Source organism: Hemitrygon akajei, chromosome 7 (assembly GCF_048418815.1).
Source record: "Hemitrygon akajei chromosome 7, sHemAka1.3, whole genome shotgun sequence".
Lineage (NCBI taxonomy): Eukaryota > Metazoa > Chordata > Chondrichthyes > Myliobatiformes > Dasyatidae > Hemitrygon > Hemitrygon akajei.
Genome location: NC_133130.1, coordinates 7,139,550 through 7,161,848, shown reverse-complemented (window position 1 = coordinate 7,161,848; position 22,299 = coordinate 7,139,550). Strand labels below are relative to the sequence as shown.

The window sequence follows — 22,299 nt, the reverse complement described above, 5'->3', positions numbered from 1 at the left end:
TCCAGAGGTTATAGGTCATCATAAATAATCTATCATTAGGCTAGGGTTAAATCAGGGGTTGTTGGATGGTGCCAGAATGGCCAGTTCCACACTGTATCTCAAGCTGAAGAGGGAAATAGATCGGTAAATAAATCCTGACATGGAGCATCGCCTGGGCCTAAACCCTGGATCTCCCTCCTCAACAGCAGTGCGAGGCGTAAACCCTGGATCTCCCTCCTCAACAGCAGTGTGAGGCCTAAACCCTGGATCTCCCTCCTCAACAGCAGTGTGAGGCCTAAACCCTGGATCTCCCTCCTCAACAGCAGTGTGAGGCCTAAACCCTGGATCTCCCTCCTCAACAGCAGTGTGAGGCCTAAACCCTGGATCTCCCTCCTCAACAGCAGTGTGAGGCCTAAACCCTGGATCTCTCTCCTCAACAGCAGTGTGAGGCCTAAACCCTGGATCTCCCCCCCCCACCTCAACAGCAGTGTGAGGCCTAAACCCTGGATCTCCCCCCTCAACAGCAGTGTGAGGCCTAAACCCTGGATCTCCCTCCTCAACAGCAGTGTGAGGCCTAAACCCTGGATCTCCCCCCTCAACAGCAGTGTGAGGCCTAAACCCTGGATCTCTCTCCTCAATAGCAGTATGAGGCCTAAACCCTGGAACCACCCCCCCCCCCGCCCCCACCTCAACAGCAGTGTGGGAGCCTCAGAAAGGCAGCTCACCACACCACCGTTAGGCAGAAAAGCTGGCCTCTTCAGCAAAGCCAACACTGTGAGAAAGAGAAGAAAAATACTCAATTCCAGATCACCATCTTTAATTTTTTTATTTTAAATCATAAAGATTGTTAAATATACAAAATAAGATTGTCAGGATCTAATGACAGGACAGTTGAGCAAAGACTGAAGAGAGGAATGCTTGCACACAGCCCAGCTGTTTGCATGTGCACTTTACTGACCCTGGCTCAGCAGCGCCACGATCAGTCTGCAGAGCAACCCATTGCACAAGACAAAACAAACCGCAGTTCGGAACCAAGTACACCAACGATCACATATGAATGACCAACCGGTTAGCACAGTTCCAGACCAGACAGTGGTGTGGACCTCCCTTCCATCCCCGGCCCACCTACAGGAACTGAACACGTACACCACTGGCTGCACTGCTGGTGTGGGTGTGGCTGAAGGACGGGGCAGTGGCAAAGCTTCAGAGGGAGGGAGTGTGTCACAGCAGAGATAGTGTGCCGTGCACACACACACACGCGTACTCCGAAACAGTGCTACACCATGAGCAAAGGGAGTCACACGCACGCACACACACACACACACACGTGCACTCACGGTACACACTCACTCACACATGGTACATATACACAAACAAACTGTACACACACAGACACACACCCACACCATAAGCAGCCTGCTTGCATTGGATTTGAAACACTAGATCTCTGGGACAGGAGAACACGAGGGACAGGGCCAAGCACATGGCCCTACTGATCTCCCGCCTATTGCAGACGTCCAGCCCTGGAGAACCAGAGGGTGCCACCACCCCTCGACCCGGCATCAGCCACCCAGCAAGCTGGCCCACCGGGGAGAAGACAGCGATCCTGGGGAGGTGGTCAGTCAACAGCGTTCAGTCATGGAAGCGCTGGCAAGCCTTCTTCCACCTGCAGGCCGTGCACCACTGGCTACGGTTCTCCACACCGTAGACTTTTCGGCATTTCTTTGCTTCACCGCGCACCTTCCTGCCAACGAGAGGAAAGCCAGGATTTACTCTTGGTCGGTGAAAAGCTGGCACAACATCCTGAGCCAAAGAGCCTCTGCTGCATTCCAACACACCTTTATGACCCCAGGAGTTCCACACAGGAGTCCACCCATACTTCCCTTGCGTGTGAGGTCCAGTTACCCGACCACTCACCCCTCCCAGAGTCCTCAAGCATCGGCCCATCCACTCCATGCTGGCCATGGTGTCCCAGTTTCCTGCATTCAGCCCACATCCCTCCAAACCCTTTCTTCGCCTTGTACCTATCCCAATGTTTCTCAAATGATACTATTGTACCTGATTCAACCAATACCTCTGACATCTCATTCCATCCATCCACCCTCTGACATCTCATTCCGTCCATCCACTCCTGCCCTCTGACATCTCGTTCCATTCCCTCCACCCTCTGACATCTCGTTCCATCCATTCCCTCCACCCTCTGACATCTCGTTCCATCCGCTCCTGCCCTCTGACATCTCGTTCCATTCCCTCCACCCTCTGAGATCTCGTTCCATTCCCTCCACCCTCTGACATCTCGTTCCATCCACTCCTGCCCTCTGACATCTCATTCCATCCGCTCCTGCCCTCTGACATCTCGTTCCATCCATTCCCTCCACCCTCTGACATCTCGTTCCATCCACTCCTGCCCTCTGACATCTCATTCCATCCGCTCCTGCCCTCTGACATCTCGTTCCATCCATTCCCTCCACCCTCTGACATCTCGCTCCATCCACTCCTGCCCTCTGACATCTCGTTCCATCCACTCCTGCCCTCTGACATCTCGTTCCATTCCCTCCACCCTCTGACATCTCGTTCCATCCATTCCCTCCACCCTCTGACATCTCATTCCATCCACTCCTGCCCTCTGACATCTCGTTCCATCCGCTCCTGCCCTCTGACATCTCGTTCCATCCATTCCCTCCACCCTCTGACATCTCGTTCCATCCACTCCTGCCCTCTGACATCACGTTCCATCCACTCCTGCCCTCTGACATCTCGTTCCATCCCCTCACCACCCTCTGTGTGAAAAATTGTTGTCCTTCAGGTCCCTTTTAAATCTTAACCCTCTCCCTGTAAGCCTATACCTCCTAGTTCTGGACTCCTCTATCGTGGAGAAAAGACTGCAAACTTTCACCTTATCTGTATAATGTCGTGAACTCTAAGGTCACCCCTTATTCTCGTACATCCCAAGGAATAAAGACTCAGGATGACCAACCACTCCCCCTAACTCCCTCCATCTCGTCTCGGCAGCATTCTCATAAACCTTCTCTCTCCAGTTGAACCACAACTTTCTGACAACAGGATGGCCAAAGCTCTGCACTGTATCACCCCTCCCACCCCCACACAGATCATACATTGCCTAGAAAAGGTACTCACCCCCTTGGAAGTTTTCATGTTTTATTGTTTTACAACATCGAATCACAGGGGATTTAATTTGGCTTTTTTGACGCTGATCAACAGAAAAAGTCTCTTTTGTGTCAAATTGAAAACAGATCTTTACAAAGTGATCTAAATTAATTCCAAATATAAAACACAAAATAATTGATCGCATAAGTATTCATCCCCTTTAATATGACACCAAATCATCACTGGTGCAGACAACTAGTTTTAAAAGATTAGTTAAATGGAGATCTATTTTTGGAGACCTGTGTGCAGTCAAGGTGTTTCAATTGACTGTAGTAAAAATACACCGGTATCCGGAAGGTCTAACTGCTGATGAGTCACTGTTCTGGCAAAAACTACACCATGAAGTTAAAAGAACACTCCAAGCAACTCCATGGAAAGGTTATTGAGAAGCACAAGTCAGGAGATGGATACAAGAATATTTCCAAGTCATTGAATATCCCTTGGAGAACAGTTATGTCAGTCATCAAGAAGTGGAAGGAATATGGCACAGCGGTACACCTGGGGACTAGTGAGGGGGGCCACCAAGAGACCTATGCCAACTCTGGAGGAGTTACAAGCCTCAGTGCTGAGATGGGAGAGACTGTACAAACAACAACTGTTACCCGGGTGCTTCACCAGTCGTAGATTTATGGAAGAGTGGCAAATAGAAAGCCACTGTTGGAAACAAACTCACATGAAATCTCAGCTAGAGTGTGCCAGAAGGCATATAGAACCATAGAACATTACAGCACAGAAACAGGCCCTTCTTGACTGTGCCGAACCATTTTTCTGCTTAGTCCCACTGACCTGTACCTGGGCCATATCCCTCCAAACCCCTCTCATCCATATACCTGTCCAAGTTTTTCGTAAATGTCAAAAGTGAGCCCGCATTCACCACTTCATCTGGCAGCTCATTCCACACTCCCACCACTCTCTGCGTGAAGAAACCCCCCCCCCCCATGTTCCCTTTAAACTTTTCCTCCTTCACCCTTAACCCATGACCTCTGTTTTTTTTCTCCCCTGGCCTCAGTGGAAAAAGCCTGCTTGCATTCACTCTATCTATACCCATCATAATTTTATACACCTCTACCAAATCTCCCCTCATTCTTCTATGCTCCAGGGAATAAAGTCCTAACCTATTCAACCTTCTCTGTAACTCAGTTTCTCAAGTCCCGGCAACATCCTTTTAAACCTTCTCTGCACTCTTTCAACCTTATTAATATCCTTCCTGTAATTCAGTGACCAAAGCTGCACACAATACTCCAAATACGGTCTCACCAATGTCTTATACAACCTCACCATAACATTTCAACTCTTATACTCAATACTTTGATATATAAAGGCTAATGTACCAAAAGCTCTCTTTACGACCCTATCTACTTGTGACACCACTTTTAGGGAATTATGTATCTGTATTCCCAGATCCCTCTGTTCTACTGCACTCCTCAGTGTCCTACCATTTACCTTGTATGTTCTACCTTGGTTTGACCTTCCAAAGTGCAATACCTCACACTTGTCCCCATTAAACTCCATCTTCCATTTTTCAGCCCATTCCTCCAACTGGTCCAAATCCCTCTGCAAGCTTTGAAAACCTTCCTGGCTGTCCACTACACCTCCAAACTTTGTTTCTTCAGCAAATTTGCTGATCCAATTTACCACATTATCATCCAGATCATTGATATAGATGACAAATAACAATGAACCCAGCACTGATCCCTGTGGCACACCACTAGTCACAGGCCTCCACTCAGAGTAGCAATCCTCCACTACCACTCTCTGGCTTCTCCCATTGAGCCAATGTCTAATCCAATTTACTACCTCACCATGTATACCTCGCGACTGAATCTTCCTAACTAATCTCCCATGCAGGACCTTGTCAATGACAGACAGACAGACATACTTTAATGATCCCGAGGGAAATTGGGTTTCGTTACATCCGCACCAACCAAGAATAGTGTAGAAATATAGCAATTAATAAATAATTAAATAATAATAAGTTAATCATGCCAAGTGGAAATAAGTCCAGGACCAGCCTATTGGCTCAGGGTGTCTGACACTCCGAGGGAAGAGTTGTAAAGTTTGATGGCCACAGACAGGAATGACTTCCTATGACACTCAGTGTTGCATCTTGGTGGAATGAGTCTCTGGCTGAATGTACTCCTGTGCCTAACCAGTACATTATGGAGTGGATGGGAGACATTGTCCTGATGGCATGCAACTTGGACAGCATCCTCTTTTCAGACACCACTGTCAAAGAGGCCAGTTCTACCCCCACAACATCACTGGCCTTACGAATGAGTTTGTTGATTCTGTTGGTGTTTACTACCCTCAGCCTGCTGCCCCAACACACAACAACAAACATGATAGCACTGGCCACCACAGCCTCATAGAACATCTTCAGCATCGTCTGGCAGATGTTAAAGCCTTACTGAAGTCCATGTAGACAACATCCACTGCCTTCCCTTCATCCACTTTCCTTGTAACCTCCTCGAAAAACTCTAATAGATTAGTTAAATATGACCTACCACGCACAAAGCCGTGTTGACTCTCCCTAATAAGTCCCTGTCTATCCAAATACTTGTAGATCCTATCTCTTAGTACTCCTTCCAATAATTTACCTACTACTGACGTCAAATTTACCGGCCTATAATTTTCCGGATTACTTTTAGAGCATTTTTTAAACAACAGAACAATATGAGCTATCCTCCAGTCTTCTCGCACCTGACCTGTAGATACCGTCATTTTAAATATATCTGCAAGGGCCCCTGCAATTTCAACACTAGTCTCTTTCAAGGTCCGAGGGAATACCCTATCAGGTCCTGGGCATTTATCTACTCTGATTTGCCTCAAGACATCCTCCTCGGGGATGTCACGTGATGACGTAGGATCGAGACGCTGGAACCCAGCCCTCCCGTAAAAAATCAATAAATCAATACTTAAATGAAGAAAAATTAGCCAATGCTTTCATAAGGTTACTTATAAATTACTCTGGATTGTTTCAAGCTATGCCTCATAGACAGAGGACGAAGAAAAATACTACCGCGAAGACAGCTGAAGTTCGAAAAGAATCAAGGCCTACTTCTACCGAAGAACCGCGGACTCAGGTACAACACGCTACTGGCGAAATGGAACAGGAAACTGCAGCAACATCGGCCATTTCGAAAGGAAAAGATCAACGAGAACTGCGCAAGCTTAAAGGAGTGAGCATGCGCGAACGAGAACAGCAAAAACTACAAATCCCAACAGTGACTTCAACTGAAAGTGACAGCGACTCTGAGAGAGAATCAGACTCTCTGGAAAAACCAGGTGAAGACAGAGATGAGAAGTCCTTTGAAAATATATACAAGATTTTGAGGCAAATAATGCATAAATTAAATGCATTAAAAGTAATTAAAAGTAACCAAAAAGTAATGAAAGAAAAAATGATGAGTATGGAGGCTATGTTTGATAATATGACAAAGAAACAAGAAAAAATGGAAAAGAAAATTACAGATTTGGAAATGAAAATGGAAGACATGGATGGAAGAATGAAGGAAATGGAAGTAGATAATATTGCCTGGACATCAGAAAGAAAACAACTCGTGGAAAAAATGGATAAACTTGAAAATTTTAATAGACGCAACAATATTAAAATTGTTGGACTTAAAGAAGGTATCGAAGGAGAAGACCCAATAAAATTTTTTCAAAAATGGATTCCTGAAAAATTGGAAATGGGGGAAGAATTTTCAATTGAGATTGAAAGGGCGCACAGAGCTTTAAGACCAAGATCTCAAGATGAACAAAATCCGCGATCAATTTTGATAAGATGTTTAAGATACCAGGATAAAGAAAAGATTTTGAGGGCGGCTGCCCAAGGTGCCAAAAGAAGAAAGGGTCCATTGATGATAGCAGAGAAACCAGTTCTTTTTTATCCTGATATAAGTTATAACCTTTTGAAGAGAAAGAAAGAATTTAATTCAGCAAAAAAAATTTTATGGGAAAAAGGTTATAAATTTTTAATGCGCCACCCAGCAACACTGATAGTTTTTCTGGAAGAGGGGGGGAAAAAAAAAAAATAAATAAATAAAAAAAAAAAATTTAATTTTCCCGATTATCGAGACGCGGAGGTGTTCGCACAAAAACTTCCATCTATTTGCTAATTAAACGTAGAGACTTATAAATGTAATGGTTAAAGACGAAGATAGAGACAGCGAATGGAATTGATGGACATTTAAGGACGATACAAGGGAGAAAAGTAAAATTTTAGAAATGTTAATTGAGAAGAATATGTTTTTTTTTTCTTTCCTTTTCTTATATATACACTTTTTACGTTGCGGGGGGGATGGGGAGCTTTGAATCGGTTACTACGGGATTCACGTGTGTAATCATGGCGATTGCCATGACCCGTACAACAGAGGGGGGTAATGTTGTGTTTTTTTTCTTTCACAACATTAGTAGGGGGGTATTTTGTTTTTTTCCTTATACTCTATTTTTCTTTTACTTTTTTGCCTGGATGATTGGTGGGGACACACATAGCAACATGGAGACTTCTAAAAGGATTTCCCAAGATACCATGAAAGTTGAAAGATTAGGTATTATTATAGATTGGAGTAACATAATTAAAAATAATGACTAACTTATTGAATTTTTTAAGTTTTAATGTTAATGGGCTTAATGGACCAGTAAAAAGAAAAAGAATTTTAACATATATTAAAAAAATGAAAATAGACATAGCTTTCTTACAAGAAACTCATTTAACGGACATAGAACATCAGAAATTAAAAAGAGACTGGGTTGGAAATGTTATTGCAGCTTCATTTAATTCAAAGGCGAGAGGAGTTGCAATATTGGTTAATAAAAACTTACCAATTAAAATACAAAATGTATTAATTGATTCGGCAGGAAGATATTTAATTATACATTGTCAAATTTTTTCAGAACTATGGACACTTATGAATATTTATGCACCAAATGAAAACGATGTAAAATTTATACAGGAGGTCTTTCTGAATTTGGCTAATGCACATGATAAAATATTAATAGGTGGAGATTTTAATTTTTGTCTAGATCCAGTTTTAGATAGATCAATAAAGGCTACTACAAAATCAAAAGTAGTAAAACTAACTCTATCATTGATGAAAGATCTAAATTTGATTGATATATGGAGAAGAATCAATCCAAAAGAAAGAGATTATTCATTTTATTCAAATAGACATAAAACATATTCAAGGATAGATTTTTTCTTATTATCAACGAATATTCAAGATAGAGTGAAAAATGTGGAATATAAAGCAAGAATATTGTCTGATCACTCTCCTTTAATAATGACAATGATTATGATAGATAAAGAGGAATCAATTTATAGATGGAGATTTAACTCAATTTTACTAAAACGACAGGATTTTTGTGATTTTATGAAAAAACAGATTCAGTTCTTTTTAGATACAAATTTACATTCAGTTGATGATAAATTCATACTGTGGGAAACAATGAAGGCATATTTGAGAGGTCAGATAATAAGTTATACTTCTAAAATTAAGAAGGAATATATGATAGAAATAGATCAATTGGAAAAAGAGATTATAAAATTAGAAAAAGAATCTCAAAGAAATATGACAGAAGAAAAACGAAGACAACTTATCAATAAGAAGTTAAAATACAATACACTCCAGACATACCGAACAGAAAAAGCAATTACCGTAGATTCCGGATTTTAAGCCGCTACTTTTTTCCCACATTTTGAACAGCTTTGAACTTTGCGGCCAATAATCCGAAGCGGCTAATGCAAGGTTTTTTTCATGCCGCCTCGTAAACATTTTGCCTCGTAACAGTAGACCAATAAAATTGATGAGTAGTTCACAGAGGTCCAATGAAATTGTACGATAAATCAAGCGCACTTTCACAATTAAATTATTGTAAATCAGTCATTTGTACTCACCCTCATCAACATGGAAAACACTCGAAGCATTGTGCTACCTACCCTACTTAGTTTAAACTATATTTGTTTTCTGTACTACATCGCGGGATGCTATGACGACACACCCGGTTTCGCGGCGTCTTGTGGGAAAAATGCCGTTTGCGATGAAACGGAAAGGAGGGGGGAGCGCATTACGCGAGCGGCTTTGGATCCGAGCGAAATCTGCTTTTAAATGCCGTTTGCGATGAAACGGAAAGGAGGGGGGAGCGCATTACGCGAGCGGCTTTGGATCTGAGCGAACTCTGCTTTTAAGTTAAAGGTATCAATAACTTTTCCTGGTAGGCTGCAGTATATATATTTTTTACCAGTCGTTAGGAGATATTGGAATGTTGTTCAGTAAAGAAGTATACGCAACGTATATTTAAAAGTAGCCGCGTACGGGCACGGTTCGAAAAAAAGCATTTGCAATATGTATTTGTTTTTGTTACCATATGGATTTAATTAAAAGTTAAAAAAATCCTCACGTGTAATATCTTTCTGTGTAAATATCTCATATTACAACGTGAGACACCTGCGGCCGAAAATCCGGTGCGGCCTAAAATCCGGTGCGGCCTTTACATTTAAAAAAATGATTTTATTTCTAAAATTAGAGCCAGCGGCTTAAAATCAGGTGCGCTCTGTAGTCCGGAATCTACGGTATGAGAACTAAACAGAGATATTATGAACTAGGTGAAAGATCACATAAGGTCCTTGCATGGCAATTAAAAACAGATCAGATTTCTAAAACAATAAATGCAATCCAAACAAAAGTGAATGAGGTTACTTATAAGCCTCTAGAAATTAATGAGGCTTTTAAGAACTTTTATTCTGAGTTGTATAAATCAGAATCAAAAAACGATGATGCTAAGATAGAAAGATTTTTAGCACAAATAACTCTTCCAAAATTAGATATGGAAGAACAGAAGGGATTAGGTATGCCTTTTACAGTGAAGGAAGTTGAAGAAGCTCTAGGATCACTTCAAAGTAATAAATCCCCAGGAGAAGATGGTTTTCCGCCTGAATTTTATAAAAAGTTTAAAGATTTATTAATTTCTCCTTTTATGGAGTTAATACATCAAGCGGAAAGAACACATAGACTTCCAGAATCTTTTTCAACAGCTGTTTTAATAGTGTTGCCAAAAAAAGATAGAGATCTTTTAAAACCAGCATCATATAGACCTATTTCTTTATTAAATACTGATTATAAAATAATAGCAAAAATCTTATCTAATAGATTATCTAAATGTTTACCAAAATTAGTGCATATGGATCAAACAGGATTTATCAAAAATAGACAATCGGCAGATAATGTAACCCGATTAATTAGTATAATCCATTTAGCGCAAAAGAGGGAGGAAATGAGTGTGGCAGTTGCTTTAGATGCAGAAAAAGCATTTGATAGATTGGAATGGGATTTTTTATTCAAGGTATTGGAAAAATATGGATTAGGAACACCATTTATAAGATGGATTAAAACCTTGAATACTAATCCCAAAGCTAAAGTAGTGACAAATGGTCAAATTTCGACACCATTTCAGTTAACAAGATCAACTAGGCAAGGTTGTCCATTATCACCTGCTTTGTTTGTGTTGGCAATAGAGCCATTAACTGAATTAATTAGAATGGACCCAGATATTAAGGGTTTTAGAGTTAATCAGGAAGAATATAAGATTAATTTATTTGCTGATGATGTTCTACTTTATTTAACAGATCCATTACACTCATTGGGTAAATTATCTTATAGACTAGAAGAATATGGGAAAATATCAGGTTATAAAGTAAATTGGGATAAAAGCGAAATTTTACCTCTTACTAATGGAGACTATAGTCAATGTCGATTAATAACTCAATTTAGATGGCCGGCAAATGGTATAAAATATTTAGGTATAAGAATTGATAATGACACAAAAAACTTATATAAATTAAACTATTTACCACTTTTAAAAAAAATTCAGGAGGATCTTGATAAATGGATGGCATTACCAATAACATTAGTAGGTAGAGTAAATACTATAAAAATGAATATATTCCCTAGACTACAATATTTATTTCAATCATTACCAATACAATTACCCCAGAAGTTTTTTCAAGAGATAAACAAATATGTGAGGAAGTTTCTTTGGAAAGGTAAGATGTCAAGAATATCGTTGGAAAAATTGACATGGAAATTTGATCTAGGAGGGTTACAACTTCCAAATTTCAAGAACTATTATAAAGCAAATTAACTTAGATTTATTGCATCTTTTTTTGAGAAAGATAAACCGGCATGGATTAGAATAGAACTGGACAAAATAGGAGAAAACGTACCAGAAGATTTTATATATAAATGGGAATCTAAATGGATACGGGAAAAGAAAGAATCTCCTATATTAAAACATTTGATTGATTTATGGAATAAGATAAATGTTGATGATGAGACAAAAAAATCTTTATTAGCAAAGAGATCTTTAATTCAAAATAGACTTATTCCTTTTACAATGGACAATCAACTTTTATATAATTGGTTTCAACAAGGGATTAAATATATAGGAGATTGTTTTGAAGGAGGTATATTAATGTCATTTGATCAATTAAAGAATAAATATAAAATATCAAATAACACTTTATTTTGTTACTTTCAATTAAGGGCTTATATAAGAGAAAAACTAGGTCAAACAATGTTATTGCCGAAATCTAAAGAAATAGAAATTTTAATTCAAAAAGGAAATATTAAAAAATTTATATCTTGTATGTATAATTTGATTCAAAACCAGGCAACTAAACAAGGAGTCCATAAGTCAAGACAAAAATGGGAAAGTGATTTGAATATTAAAATTGAAGAAACAAATTGGTCAAGACTGTGTCTTGATAGTATGACAAATACAATAAATGTTCGGTTAAGATTAGTGCAATATAACTTTTTACATCAATTATATATTACACCACAAAAAATAAATAAATTAAATCCAAGTTTATCTGATCAGTGTTTCCGATGTAAACAAGAAACTGGTACATTTTTACATTCTACATGGTCTTGTTCTAAAATTCAACCTTTTTGGACAAATTTAAGACTTTTATTGGAACAAATTACGGGAATAAAACTTCCTCATAATCCAATATTACTTTTACTAGGTGATATTGAAGGGACAAAACCGAAACTCAAACTTAATAAATATCAGAAAGAATTTATAAAAATTGCGCTGGCTGTAGCCAAAAAGGCTATTGCAATTACTTGGAAATCAGATACATATTTAAGTATAGATTGTTGGAAAAAAGAAATCTATGGCTGTATTCCATTAGAAAAAATTACTTATAACTTAAGAGATAAATATGAAACATTTTTGAAAATCTGGGGCCCTTATTTACAAAAGACAGGATTAAATATATAGGTGCTCTGAAGAGAAAATTAATGGTTACTTGGGGAAAGAAATAAATACATATACTAAAGTTATTAAGAACTCCATGGAGCATGTGGAGACCTTCCAACAACCAGGCACTCTTTCTTTCTTTCTTTTCTTTCTTTCTTAATTTTTTTTCATATAGGGAAGTTAGGGGGGAGGGATTAAGGGGAGGGGGGAAGGGTCACATACTTTTTTTTCTACACTTGTAATCATTTAAAAATTCAATTAAATAAAATTTAAAAAAAAGACATCCTCCTCTTCAACCTGTATATGTTGACCTCACTACCTGTTTGCCTTATTTCCATTAACTCCACGCCAGTTTCCTTAGTAAATACAGATGCGAAAAAAACATTTAAGATCTCACTCATTTCTTTTGGTTCCATACATTGCCAACCACTCTGATCTTCAAGAGGACCAATTTTATCCCTTACTATCCTTTTGCTCTTAACATACCTGTAGAAGCTCTTAGGATTATCCTTCACCTTGACTGTCAAAGCAATCTCATGTCATCTTTTAGCCCTTCTGATTTCTTTCTTAAGATTTTTTTGCATTTTTTATACTCCTCAAGCACCTTATTTGCTCCCTGTTGCCTATACATGTCATACATCTCTCTCTTCTTCTTTATCAGAGTTCCAATATCCCTAGAGAACCAAGGTTCCTTATTCTTATTCACTTTGCCTTTAATCCTGACAGGAACATACAAACTCTGCACTCTCAAAATTTCTCCTTTGAAGGCCTCCCACTTACCAATCACATCCTTGTCAGAGAACAACCTGTCCCAATCCACACGTTTTAGATCCTTTCTCATTTCCACAAATTTGGCCTTTTTCCAGTTTAGGAAAAAGGACCAGATCTGTCTTTATCCATGATCAAGTTGAAACTAATGGTGTTATGATCCCTGAAACCAAAGTGTTCCCCTACACACACTTCCGTCACCTGTCCTAACTCACTTCTAAATCGGAGATCTAATATTGCATCCTCTCTAGTTGGCACCTCTATATATTGATTTAGAACTTTCCTGAACACATTTTACAAACTCTAACCCATCTAGACCTTTAACAGTACGGGAGTCCCAATCAATATGTGGAAAATTAAAATCCCCTACTATCACTTTATGTTTCCTGCAGTTGTCTGCTATCTCTCTGCAGATTTGCTCCTCCAATTCTCGCTGACTATTGGGTGGTCTATAATACAACTCCATTAATGTGGTCATACCTTTCCTGTTTCTCAGCTCCACCCATATGTCCTCGGTAGACAAGCCCTCTAATCTGTCCTGTCTGAGCACTGCTGTAACATTTTCCCTGACTAGCAATGCCACCGTCCCCCACCCTACATCCCACTGCCTCTATCTTGTCTGAAACATCGTAACCCTGGAACGTTAAGCTGCCAGTCCTGCCCCTCCTGTAGCCAAGTTTCACTAATAGCTACAATGTCATAATTCCATGCAACACACACAAAATGCTGGTGGAACACAGCAGGCCAGGCAGCATCTATAGGAAGAAGCACTGTCGACGTTTCGGGCCGAGACCCTTCGTCAGGACTAACCGAAAGGAAAGGTAGTAAGAGATTTGAAAGTAGTGGGGGGAGGGGGAAATGCGAAATGATAGGAGAAGACCGGAGGGGGTGGTATGAAGCTAAGAGCTGGAAAGGTGATTGGCAAAAGTGATACAGAGCTGGAGAAAGGAAAGGATCATGGGATGGGAGGCCTCGGGAGAAAGAAAGGGGAGGGGAAAGCACCAGAGGGAGATGGAGGTTAATGCCCCTCCTCCCCTTCTTACCCCATCCCTGACATATTTAGTTGTTTGCCTGTTCTCCATCTCCCTCTGGTGTTTCCCCCCCTTTTTCTTTCTCCCTAGGCCTCCTGTCCCATGTTCCTTTCCCTTCTCCAGCTCTGTATCCCTTTCGCCAATCACCTTTCCAGCTCTTAGCTTCATCCCACCCCCTCCGGTCTTCTCCTATCATTTCACATTTCCCCCTCCCCCCACTACTTTCAAATCTCTTACTATCTTTCCTTTCAGTTAGTCCTGACGAAGGGTCTCGGCCTGAAACATTGACAGCGCTTCTCCTTATAGATGCTGCCTGGCCTGCTGCGTTCCAGCAGCATTTTGTGTGTGTTGTTGTTTGAATTTCCAGCATCTGCTGATTTCCTCGTGTTTGCTCATAATTCCACGTGTCAATCCAGGCCCTCAGCTTGTCAGCCTTCCCCACAATACTCCTCACATTGAAATAGACACACCTCAGAAGATTACCACCACCACACACAAACCTTCTATTTGTGACTCTGCATGAACTTTGAACATCATTTATTTCCACCCCGCACTCCACTATCTGCTCTGGCACTCTGGTTCCCATCCCCCTGCAAATCTATTTTAACCCCCCCCCCCGAATAGAACTAACAAACCTCCCTGCAAGGATGTTGGTCCCCCGAGTTCAGGTGTAACCCGTCTCTGTTGAACAGGTCCCACCTGCCCCAGAAGAGGTCCCAATGATCCTGAAACCTGAAACTCTGCCCCCTACACCAGTTCCTCAGCCACGTGTTCATCCTCCAGAGCATCCTATTCTTACCCTCACTGGCATGTGGCACAGGCAGCAATCCGGAGATTACTACCCTCGAGGTCCTGCTTTTTAACTTCCTACCAAGCTCTCTGTACTCACTCTTCAGGACCTCCTCACTCTTTCTTCCTACGTCATTGGTACCGAAGTGTACCATGACATCTGGCTGCTCCCTCCCATTTCAGAATGCTGTGCACACGATCAGAGACATCCCTGACCCGGGCACCTGGGAGGCAACAAACCACCTGGGAGTCTCTGTCGCGACCACAGAACCTCCTGTCTGTACCTCTAACTATCGAGTCCCCTATCACTACCGCTCTCCTCTCCTTCCACCCTTCCTTCTGCACTGCAGAACCAGACTCAGTGCCAGAGATCCGGCTGCCACAGCTTGTCCCGGGTAGGTCATCCCCCCCAACAGTATCCAAATCGGTATACCTGTTCTGGAGGGGAATGGCCACAGGGGAACCCTGCACTACCTGCCCTTTCCCCTTCCCTCGCCTGACGGTAACCCAATTACCTGTGTGCTGCTTCTTTGGTGTAACTGCCTCCCTGTAGCTACTGTCTATAAACTGCTCAGTCTCCCGAATGATCCGGAGGTCATCCAGCTCCTGCTCCAGTTCCCTAACGCGGTTTGTTAGGAGCTGCAGCTGGATGCACTTCTTGCAGGTATCGTTGTCAGGGACACATGAGGTCTCCCTGACTTCCCACATCCTGCAAGAGGAGCATTCCAACATCCTGCCTGGCATTCTCTCTACTCTAAACAAACAAAACAGAATTTACTGGAACCTACCCTCGCCTCTGCCTGTTCACACCGAAGCCTGTTGAGCCAAAGCCATCCCAGTCTGCTCCCTCTCACTCCGCTGCCCGCTGGATATGGTGGTCGCCTTTTTAGACCTTTGGCGCTCTACGTCACGTGCCTGCGCAGTCTAGCCTCTTCTTCCTGAGCAGTGTAACAAAAAATGGCTTCTCTCCGAGATTCCTTACTCCTTCACTCTCAGCCACTTGCTCCAATTTAAAAGAAGAATATGGGTGACTCTGAAATCAGCTGGAAGAAGGTTCTATGGCCTGATGAAACCAAAATTGAGTTTTTGGCCATCAGAATAAGCGCAATGCTTGGTGTAAGACAAACACCGCACATCATCAAAAACACACCATCCCTACCGTGAAGCACGGTGGTGGCTGCATCGTGCTGTGGGGATGCTTCACTGCGGCAGGCCCTGGAAGGCTTGTGAAGGTAGAGGGTAAAATGAATGCAGAAAAAAATGTAGGGAAACCCTGGAGAAAACCTGATGCAGACTGCAAGGGAACTGCATCTTTGGAGAAGATTTGTTTTCCAGCAAAACAATAACCCGTAGCATAAAGCCAAAGCTACATAGGAATGGCTTAAAAACAAAGTAAACGTCCTGGAGTGGACAAGTCAGAGTCCAGAGCTCAAACCAATTGAGAATTTGTGGCTGGACTGGAAAAGGACTGCTCACTCACAATCCCCATGCAATCTGAAAGGGTTTGAGCAGTTTTGTAAAGAAGAATGGGGGGAAATTTGTTCAGATGTACAGAGCTGATAGCAACCTACCCACACAGACTCAAGGCTGTAATTGCTGCCAAAGGTGCATCTACTGAATACTGACTTGAAGGGGGTGAGTAATTATGCAATCAATTATCCTGTGTTTTATATTTGTAATAAATTGAGATCACTTCATAGAGATCTGTTTTCACTTTGACACGAAAGAGTCATTTCCTGTTGATCAGTGTCAAAAAAGCCAAATTAAATCCCCTGTGATTCAATGTTGTAAAACAATAAAACATGAAAACTTCCAAGGGGGTGAATTCTTTTTATAGACTCTGTATATCAGAAGTGCTGTATACGCAGTACTCCAGTATTGTCAAAGACCCCACCATCCTTCCCACAACCTCTTTGCCCTCCTGACATCAAGCAGAGGGTGTAAGAACCAGAACTAACGGACTGAGTAACAGCTTCTTCCCCAGGCTGTTAAACTTGTTAACACTCTGCCGTCACCCAGTCTAACCCTCCCACCGACTCACAGACACAATCTCATCCCGCTCTGGTCACTTATCATCTTACATTGCTGCTGTTTCACATCTTTATGTGTCTGCTTGGTTTTATTATAACAGCGTCAGCGACATTATCCTGTCTCTCATAAACACGCACCTCACACTTTATATCAACCTGTCAATCCTCAGGTCACGTTGCCCAGGGGCTTGTGCTAACATTATTGTGTGCAGGATCGTAACCACAGTATATGTGCTGTGTGTGACTGTACACTCTGTGTTTCACACCCTGGCCCCCGAGGAACTGTTTCATTTAGCTGTATACACGTGTATGGTTAAATGACAGTAGACTTGAGCCAATGTTTGACTCCATTTCGCCAATTAAGGTGTCGAGGGAGACTGAGACATCGAGGCGAGTGAGAGTTCAGTGTTGACTGCCTTCCTTCTGACTGCTGACGGAGAAGGAATCTCAGAGCGGCCTATTGCCGTTGTAGCTGGACTGTGCCGTCCCTCTCTGTCGGTGATATTGGAGGATGGTATCCATCGTCTATGGACTGTGGGTGTTTCCAGGCTTATGGTCTTTACATTCTGTGTTTATCACCCGCTCCTTTTCCGTTTTGTCGAGCGAGGGGAGGGCGGTCTGCTCGGTTCTGTTAGTTTATTTGTGTGGGGGAGGGGTTGTCTTTCTAGTACCATTTTGTGCGGGAGGAGGGGGGTTTGGGGGGGTTGATGATTGAGATGGGGGTGGGTTTGAGGGGGGTTTTGGGGGGTTGATTGAGATGCCGTTTTATTTGTATGGGGGTGAGTTTGAGGGGAGTTTTGGGGGGTTTAATGATTAAGATGTGGGGTGGGTTTGAGGGGGGTTTTGGGGGTTTGATGATTGAGATGGGGTGGGTTTGAGGGGGTTTTGGGGTTTTAATGATTGAGATGGGGTGGGTTTGAGGGGGGTTTTGGGGGTTTGATGATTGAGATGGGGTGGGTTTGAGGGGGTTTTGGGGGTTGATGATTGAGATGGGGGTGGGTTTGAGGGGGGTTTGGGGTTTTAATGATTGAGATGGGGTGGGTTTGAGGGGGTTTTGGGGGGTTTGATTGAGATGGGGTGGGTTTGAGGGGGGTTTGGGGGTTTAATGATTGAGATGGGGGTGGGTTTGAGGGGGGTTTGGGGGTTTAATGATTGAGATGGGGGTGGGTTTGAGGGGGTTTTGGGGGTTGATGATTGAGATGGGGGTGGGTTTGAGGGGGGTTTGGGGGTTTAATGATTGAGATGGGGGTGGTTTTGAGGGGTTTTTTTGGGGTTGATGATTGAGATGGGGTGGGTTTGAGGGGGGTTTTGGGGGGTTGATGATTGAGATGGTGGGTGGGTTTGAGGGGGTTTTTTGGGGTTGATGATTGAGATGGGGGTGGGTTTGAGGGGGGTTTTGGGGGGTTGATGATTGAGACGGGGTGGGTTCGAGGGGGGTTTAATGATTGAGATGGGGGTGGGTTTGAGGGGGGTTTTGGGGGGTTGATGATTGAGATGGGGGTGGGTTTGAGGGGGGTTTTGGGGGGTTGATGATTGAGATGGGGTGGGTTTGAGGGGGTTTATGATTGAGATGGGGTGGGTTTGAGGGGGGTTTTGGGAGTTGATGATTGAGATGGGGTGGGTTTGAGGGGGGTTTTGGGGGTTGATGATTGAGATGGGGTGGATTTGAGGGGGGGTTTTGGGGTTGATGATTGAGATGGGGTGGGTTTGAGGGGGGTTTTGGGAGTTGATGATTGAGATGGGGTGGGTTTGAGGGGGGTTTTGGGGGGTTGATGATTGAGATGGGGTGGGTTTGAGGGGGTTTATGATTGAGATGGGGTGGGTTTGAGGGGGGTTTTGGGAGTTGATGATTGAGATGGGGTGGGTTTGAGGGGGGTTTTGGGGGTTGATGATTGAGATGGGGTGGGTTTGAGGGGGGGTTTTGGGGTTGATGATTGAGATGGGGTGGGTTTGAGGGGGGTTTTGGGAGTTGATGATTGAGATGGGGTGGGTTTGAGGGGGGTTTTGGGGGTTGATGATTGAGATGGGGTGGATTTGAGGGGGGGTTTTGGGGTTGATGATTGAGATGGGGTGGGTTTGAGGGGGGTTTTGGGGGTTGATGATTGAGATGGGGTGGGTTTGAGGGGGTTTATGATTGAGATGGGGTGGGTTTGAGGGGGGTTTGGGGGGTTGATGATTGAGATGGGGTGGGTTTGAGGGGGGTTTTGGGGGTTGATGATTGAGATGGGGTGGGTTTGAGGGGGGTTTTGGGGGTTGATGATTGAGATGGGGTGGGTTTGAGGGGGGTTTTGGGGGTTGATGATTGAGATGGGGGTGGATTTGAGGGGGGTTTTGGGGGTTGATGATTGAGATGGGGTGGGTTTGAGGGGGTTTTGGGGGTTGATGATTGAGATGGGGTGGGTTTGAGGGGGTTTATTGAGATGGGGTGGGTTTGAGGGGGGTTTTGGGGGTTGATGATTGAGATGGGGTGGATTTGAGGGGGGTTTTGGGGGTTGATTATTGAGATGGGGTGGATTTGAGGGGGGTTTTGGGGGTTGATGATTGAGATGGGGTGGGTTTGAGGGGGTTTTGGGGTTTAATGATTGAGATGGGGTGGGTTCGAGGGGGGTTTAATGATTGAGATGGGGGTGGGTTTGAGGGGGGTTTTGGGGGGTTGATGATTGAGATGGGGTGGATTTGAGGGGGGTTTTGGGGGTTGATGATTGAGATGGGGTGGGTTTGAGGGGGTTTATGATTGAGATGGGGTGGGTTTGAGGGGGGTTTTGGGAGTTGATGATTGAGATGGGGTGGGTTTGAGGGGGGTTTTGGGGGTTGATGATTGAGATGGGGTGGGTTTGAGGGGGGTTTTGGGGGTTGATGATTGAGATGGGGTGGATTTGAGGGGGGGTTTGGGGGTTGATGATTGAGATGGGGTGGGTTTGAGGGGGGTTTTGGGGTTTAATGATTGAGATGGGGTGGGTTTGAGGGGGTTTTGGGGGTTGATGATTGAGATGGGGTGGGTTTGAGGGGGTTTATTGAGATGGGGTGGGTTTGAGGGGGGTTTTGGGGGTTGATGATTGAGATTGGGTGGATTTGAGGGGGGTTTTGGGGGTTGATGATTGAGATGGGGTGGATTTGAGGGGGGTTTTGGGGGTTGATGATTGAGATGGGGTGGGTTTGAGGGGGGTTTTGGGGTTTAATGATTGAGATGGGGTGGGTTTGAGGGGGGTTTTGGGGGTTGATGATTGAGATGGGGTGGGTTTGAGGGGGTTTATGATTGAGATGGGGTGGGTTTGAGGGGGGTTTTGGGGGTTGATGATTGAGATGGGGTGGGTTTGAGGGGGGTTTATGATTGAGATGGGGTGGGTTTGAGGGGGTTTTGGGGGTTGATGATTGAGATGGGGTGGGTTTGAGGGGGGTTTTGGGGGTTGATGATTGAGATGGGGTGGGTTTGAGGGGGGTTTTGGGGGTTGATGATTGAGATGGGGTGGATTTGGGGGGGTTTTGGGGGTTGATTATTGAGATGGGGTGGGTTTGAGGGGGGTTTTGGGGTTTAATGATTGAGATGGGGTGGGTTTGAGGGGGGTTTTGGGGGTTGATGATTGAGATGGGGTGGGTTTGAGGGGGTTTATGATTGAGATGGGGTGGGTTTGAGGGGGGTTTTGGGGGTTGATGATTGAGATGGGGTGGGTTTGAGGGGGTTTTGGGGGTTGATGATTGAGATGGGGTGGGTTTGAGGGGGTTTTGGGGGGTTGATGATTGAGATGGGGTGGGTTTGAGGGGGGTTTTGGGGGTTGATGATTGAGATGGGGTGGGTTTGAGGGGGTTTTGGGGGGTTTGATTGAGATGGGGTGGGTTTGAGGGGGGTTTGGGGGGTTGATGATTGAGATGGGGGTGGGTTTGAGGGGGGTTTTGGGGGGTTGATAATTGAGATGGGGTGGGTTTGATGTTTCTCTCTGAATGACTCATGCTCTCTCTTTGTTTTGTGACTGTCTGGAGAAGACAAATCTCAGAGTTGTAATGGATACATGCTTTGACAATAAATGAACCTTCGAACATTTGAACTTGAATCGTGGCCTCACCAATTACTTATACAACTACCCTTCCATCACTTACTTGCCTCCGTGGAGTATTGCTGGCGTGGACGCGAATACGATGCGTGGTTTGAGCAGAGCCACCTGTGGCGTACTGGACAAATTCACAAAGCTGCAGCTGGACTCCGGCGAAACCTGGGAATGAAGGAGAGTCGATCACATTGTTGGCCAGATCAGAGACCACATGAAACCTCATTCCGAGGTCTCCACTCGATACACAGGCCATAGGATCAATCGATCATAGGACAGAGGGACGTCCATTAGCAACAGAGATGAGGAGCAATTTCTTTAGCCACAGGGAGTGGATCTGTGAAATTCATTGCCACAGGCAGCTGAGGAAACCAAGGTATATTCAAAGCAGAGGTTCGTGGGTTCTTGATTAGTCAGGGTGTCAAAGTTTATGGAGAGAATGGTTTGGAGAGGAATAATACATCAGCCATGATGGAAAGGTAGAACAGACTCGATGGGATGAATGCCTAATTCTGCTGATATGTCTTATTGTCTAGCCCAGATCAGGATGGTACAGAGGACCTTCAGCCTATCCTGTCCATGCCAACAATGATGCCCAATTAAACAAACCGTCTGCCTGCACATGGTCCATATCCCTCCATTCCCTCCCTGTACATACGTCTATCTAAAAACCTCCTAAACAGCACTGCCCTCTCTGCCTCCACCACTGCCCCAGCAGTCTGTTCCAACAGCCACCACTGTGGGTCAAAGAAAACCTACCCACACCCCTTCTTTCAGCTACTCCTCCTCATCTTCAATAAACACCCCGAAGAATTGCCATTTCTACCCTGGGGAAGTTGACAAGGTTGGGAGGGGAGATTTTAGGAGGGGTACAGATAGGGTAAATGCAAGGAGGTTTTCCCCTCTGAGGTAGTGAGACTGAACTGGAGGTCATGGGTTAAGGGTGAAAGGTGAAATGTTTAAGGGGAACATGGGGGGGGCAACTTTTTCCCTCAGTGGTGGTGAGAGTGTGGAATGAGCTGCCAGAGGAAGTGTGGATGTGGGTTTGATTGCAACGTTTAAGAGAAGTTTGGATAGGTACATGGATGGGAGGGGTATGGAGGGTCTGGTCTGGGTGCGAGTCAATGGGACTGGTCAGGAGATCAGGCTGACGTGGTCTGGTTCTGCTTTGTACCCCTCTATAACTCTATGAGCTTGTCTACCTCAACTATGCCTCTCATAATCTGATAA

At 43.7% G+C, this 22,299-nt stretch overlaps 1 protein-coding gene across 3 annotated transcripts in view; it reads right to left on the bottom strand.

The window, feature by feature from the left end:
• Nucleotides 1-802: 802 nt before the first annotated feature.
• The window catches only part of LOC140730199 (zinc finger protein 395-like), a 47,472-nt gene continuing 25,975 nt past the window's right edge, over nucleotides 803-22,299 (bottom strand). Inside the window, exons 6-7 of one of the 3 annotated variants that reach the window (XM_073050363.1) lie at nucleotides 21,122-21,234; nucleotides 803-1,719 (exon numbers count right to left, since the gene is read on the bottom strand). In XM_073050363.1, coding sequence (XP_072906464.1) covers nucleotides 1,602-1,719; nucleotides 21,122-21,234 — 231 coding nt within the window. In that variant the 3' untranslated portion in view covers nucleotides 803-1,601. Of the gene's footprint in view, nucleotides 1,724-21,121; nucleotides 21,235-22,299 lie in introns of all 3 variants that reach the window. The other 2 variants (XM_073050364.1, XM_073050366.1) reach the window with 2 other exon arrangements.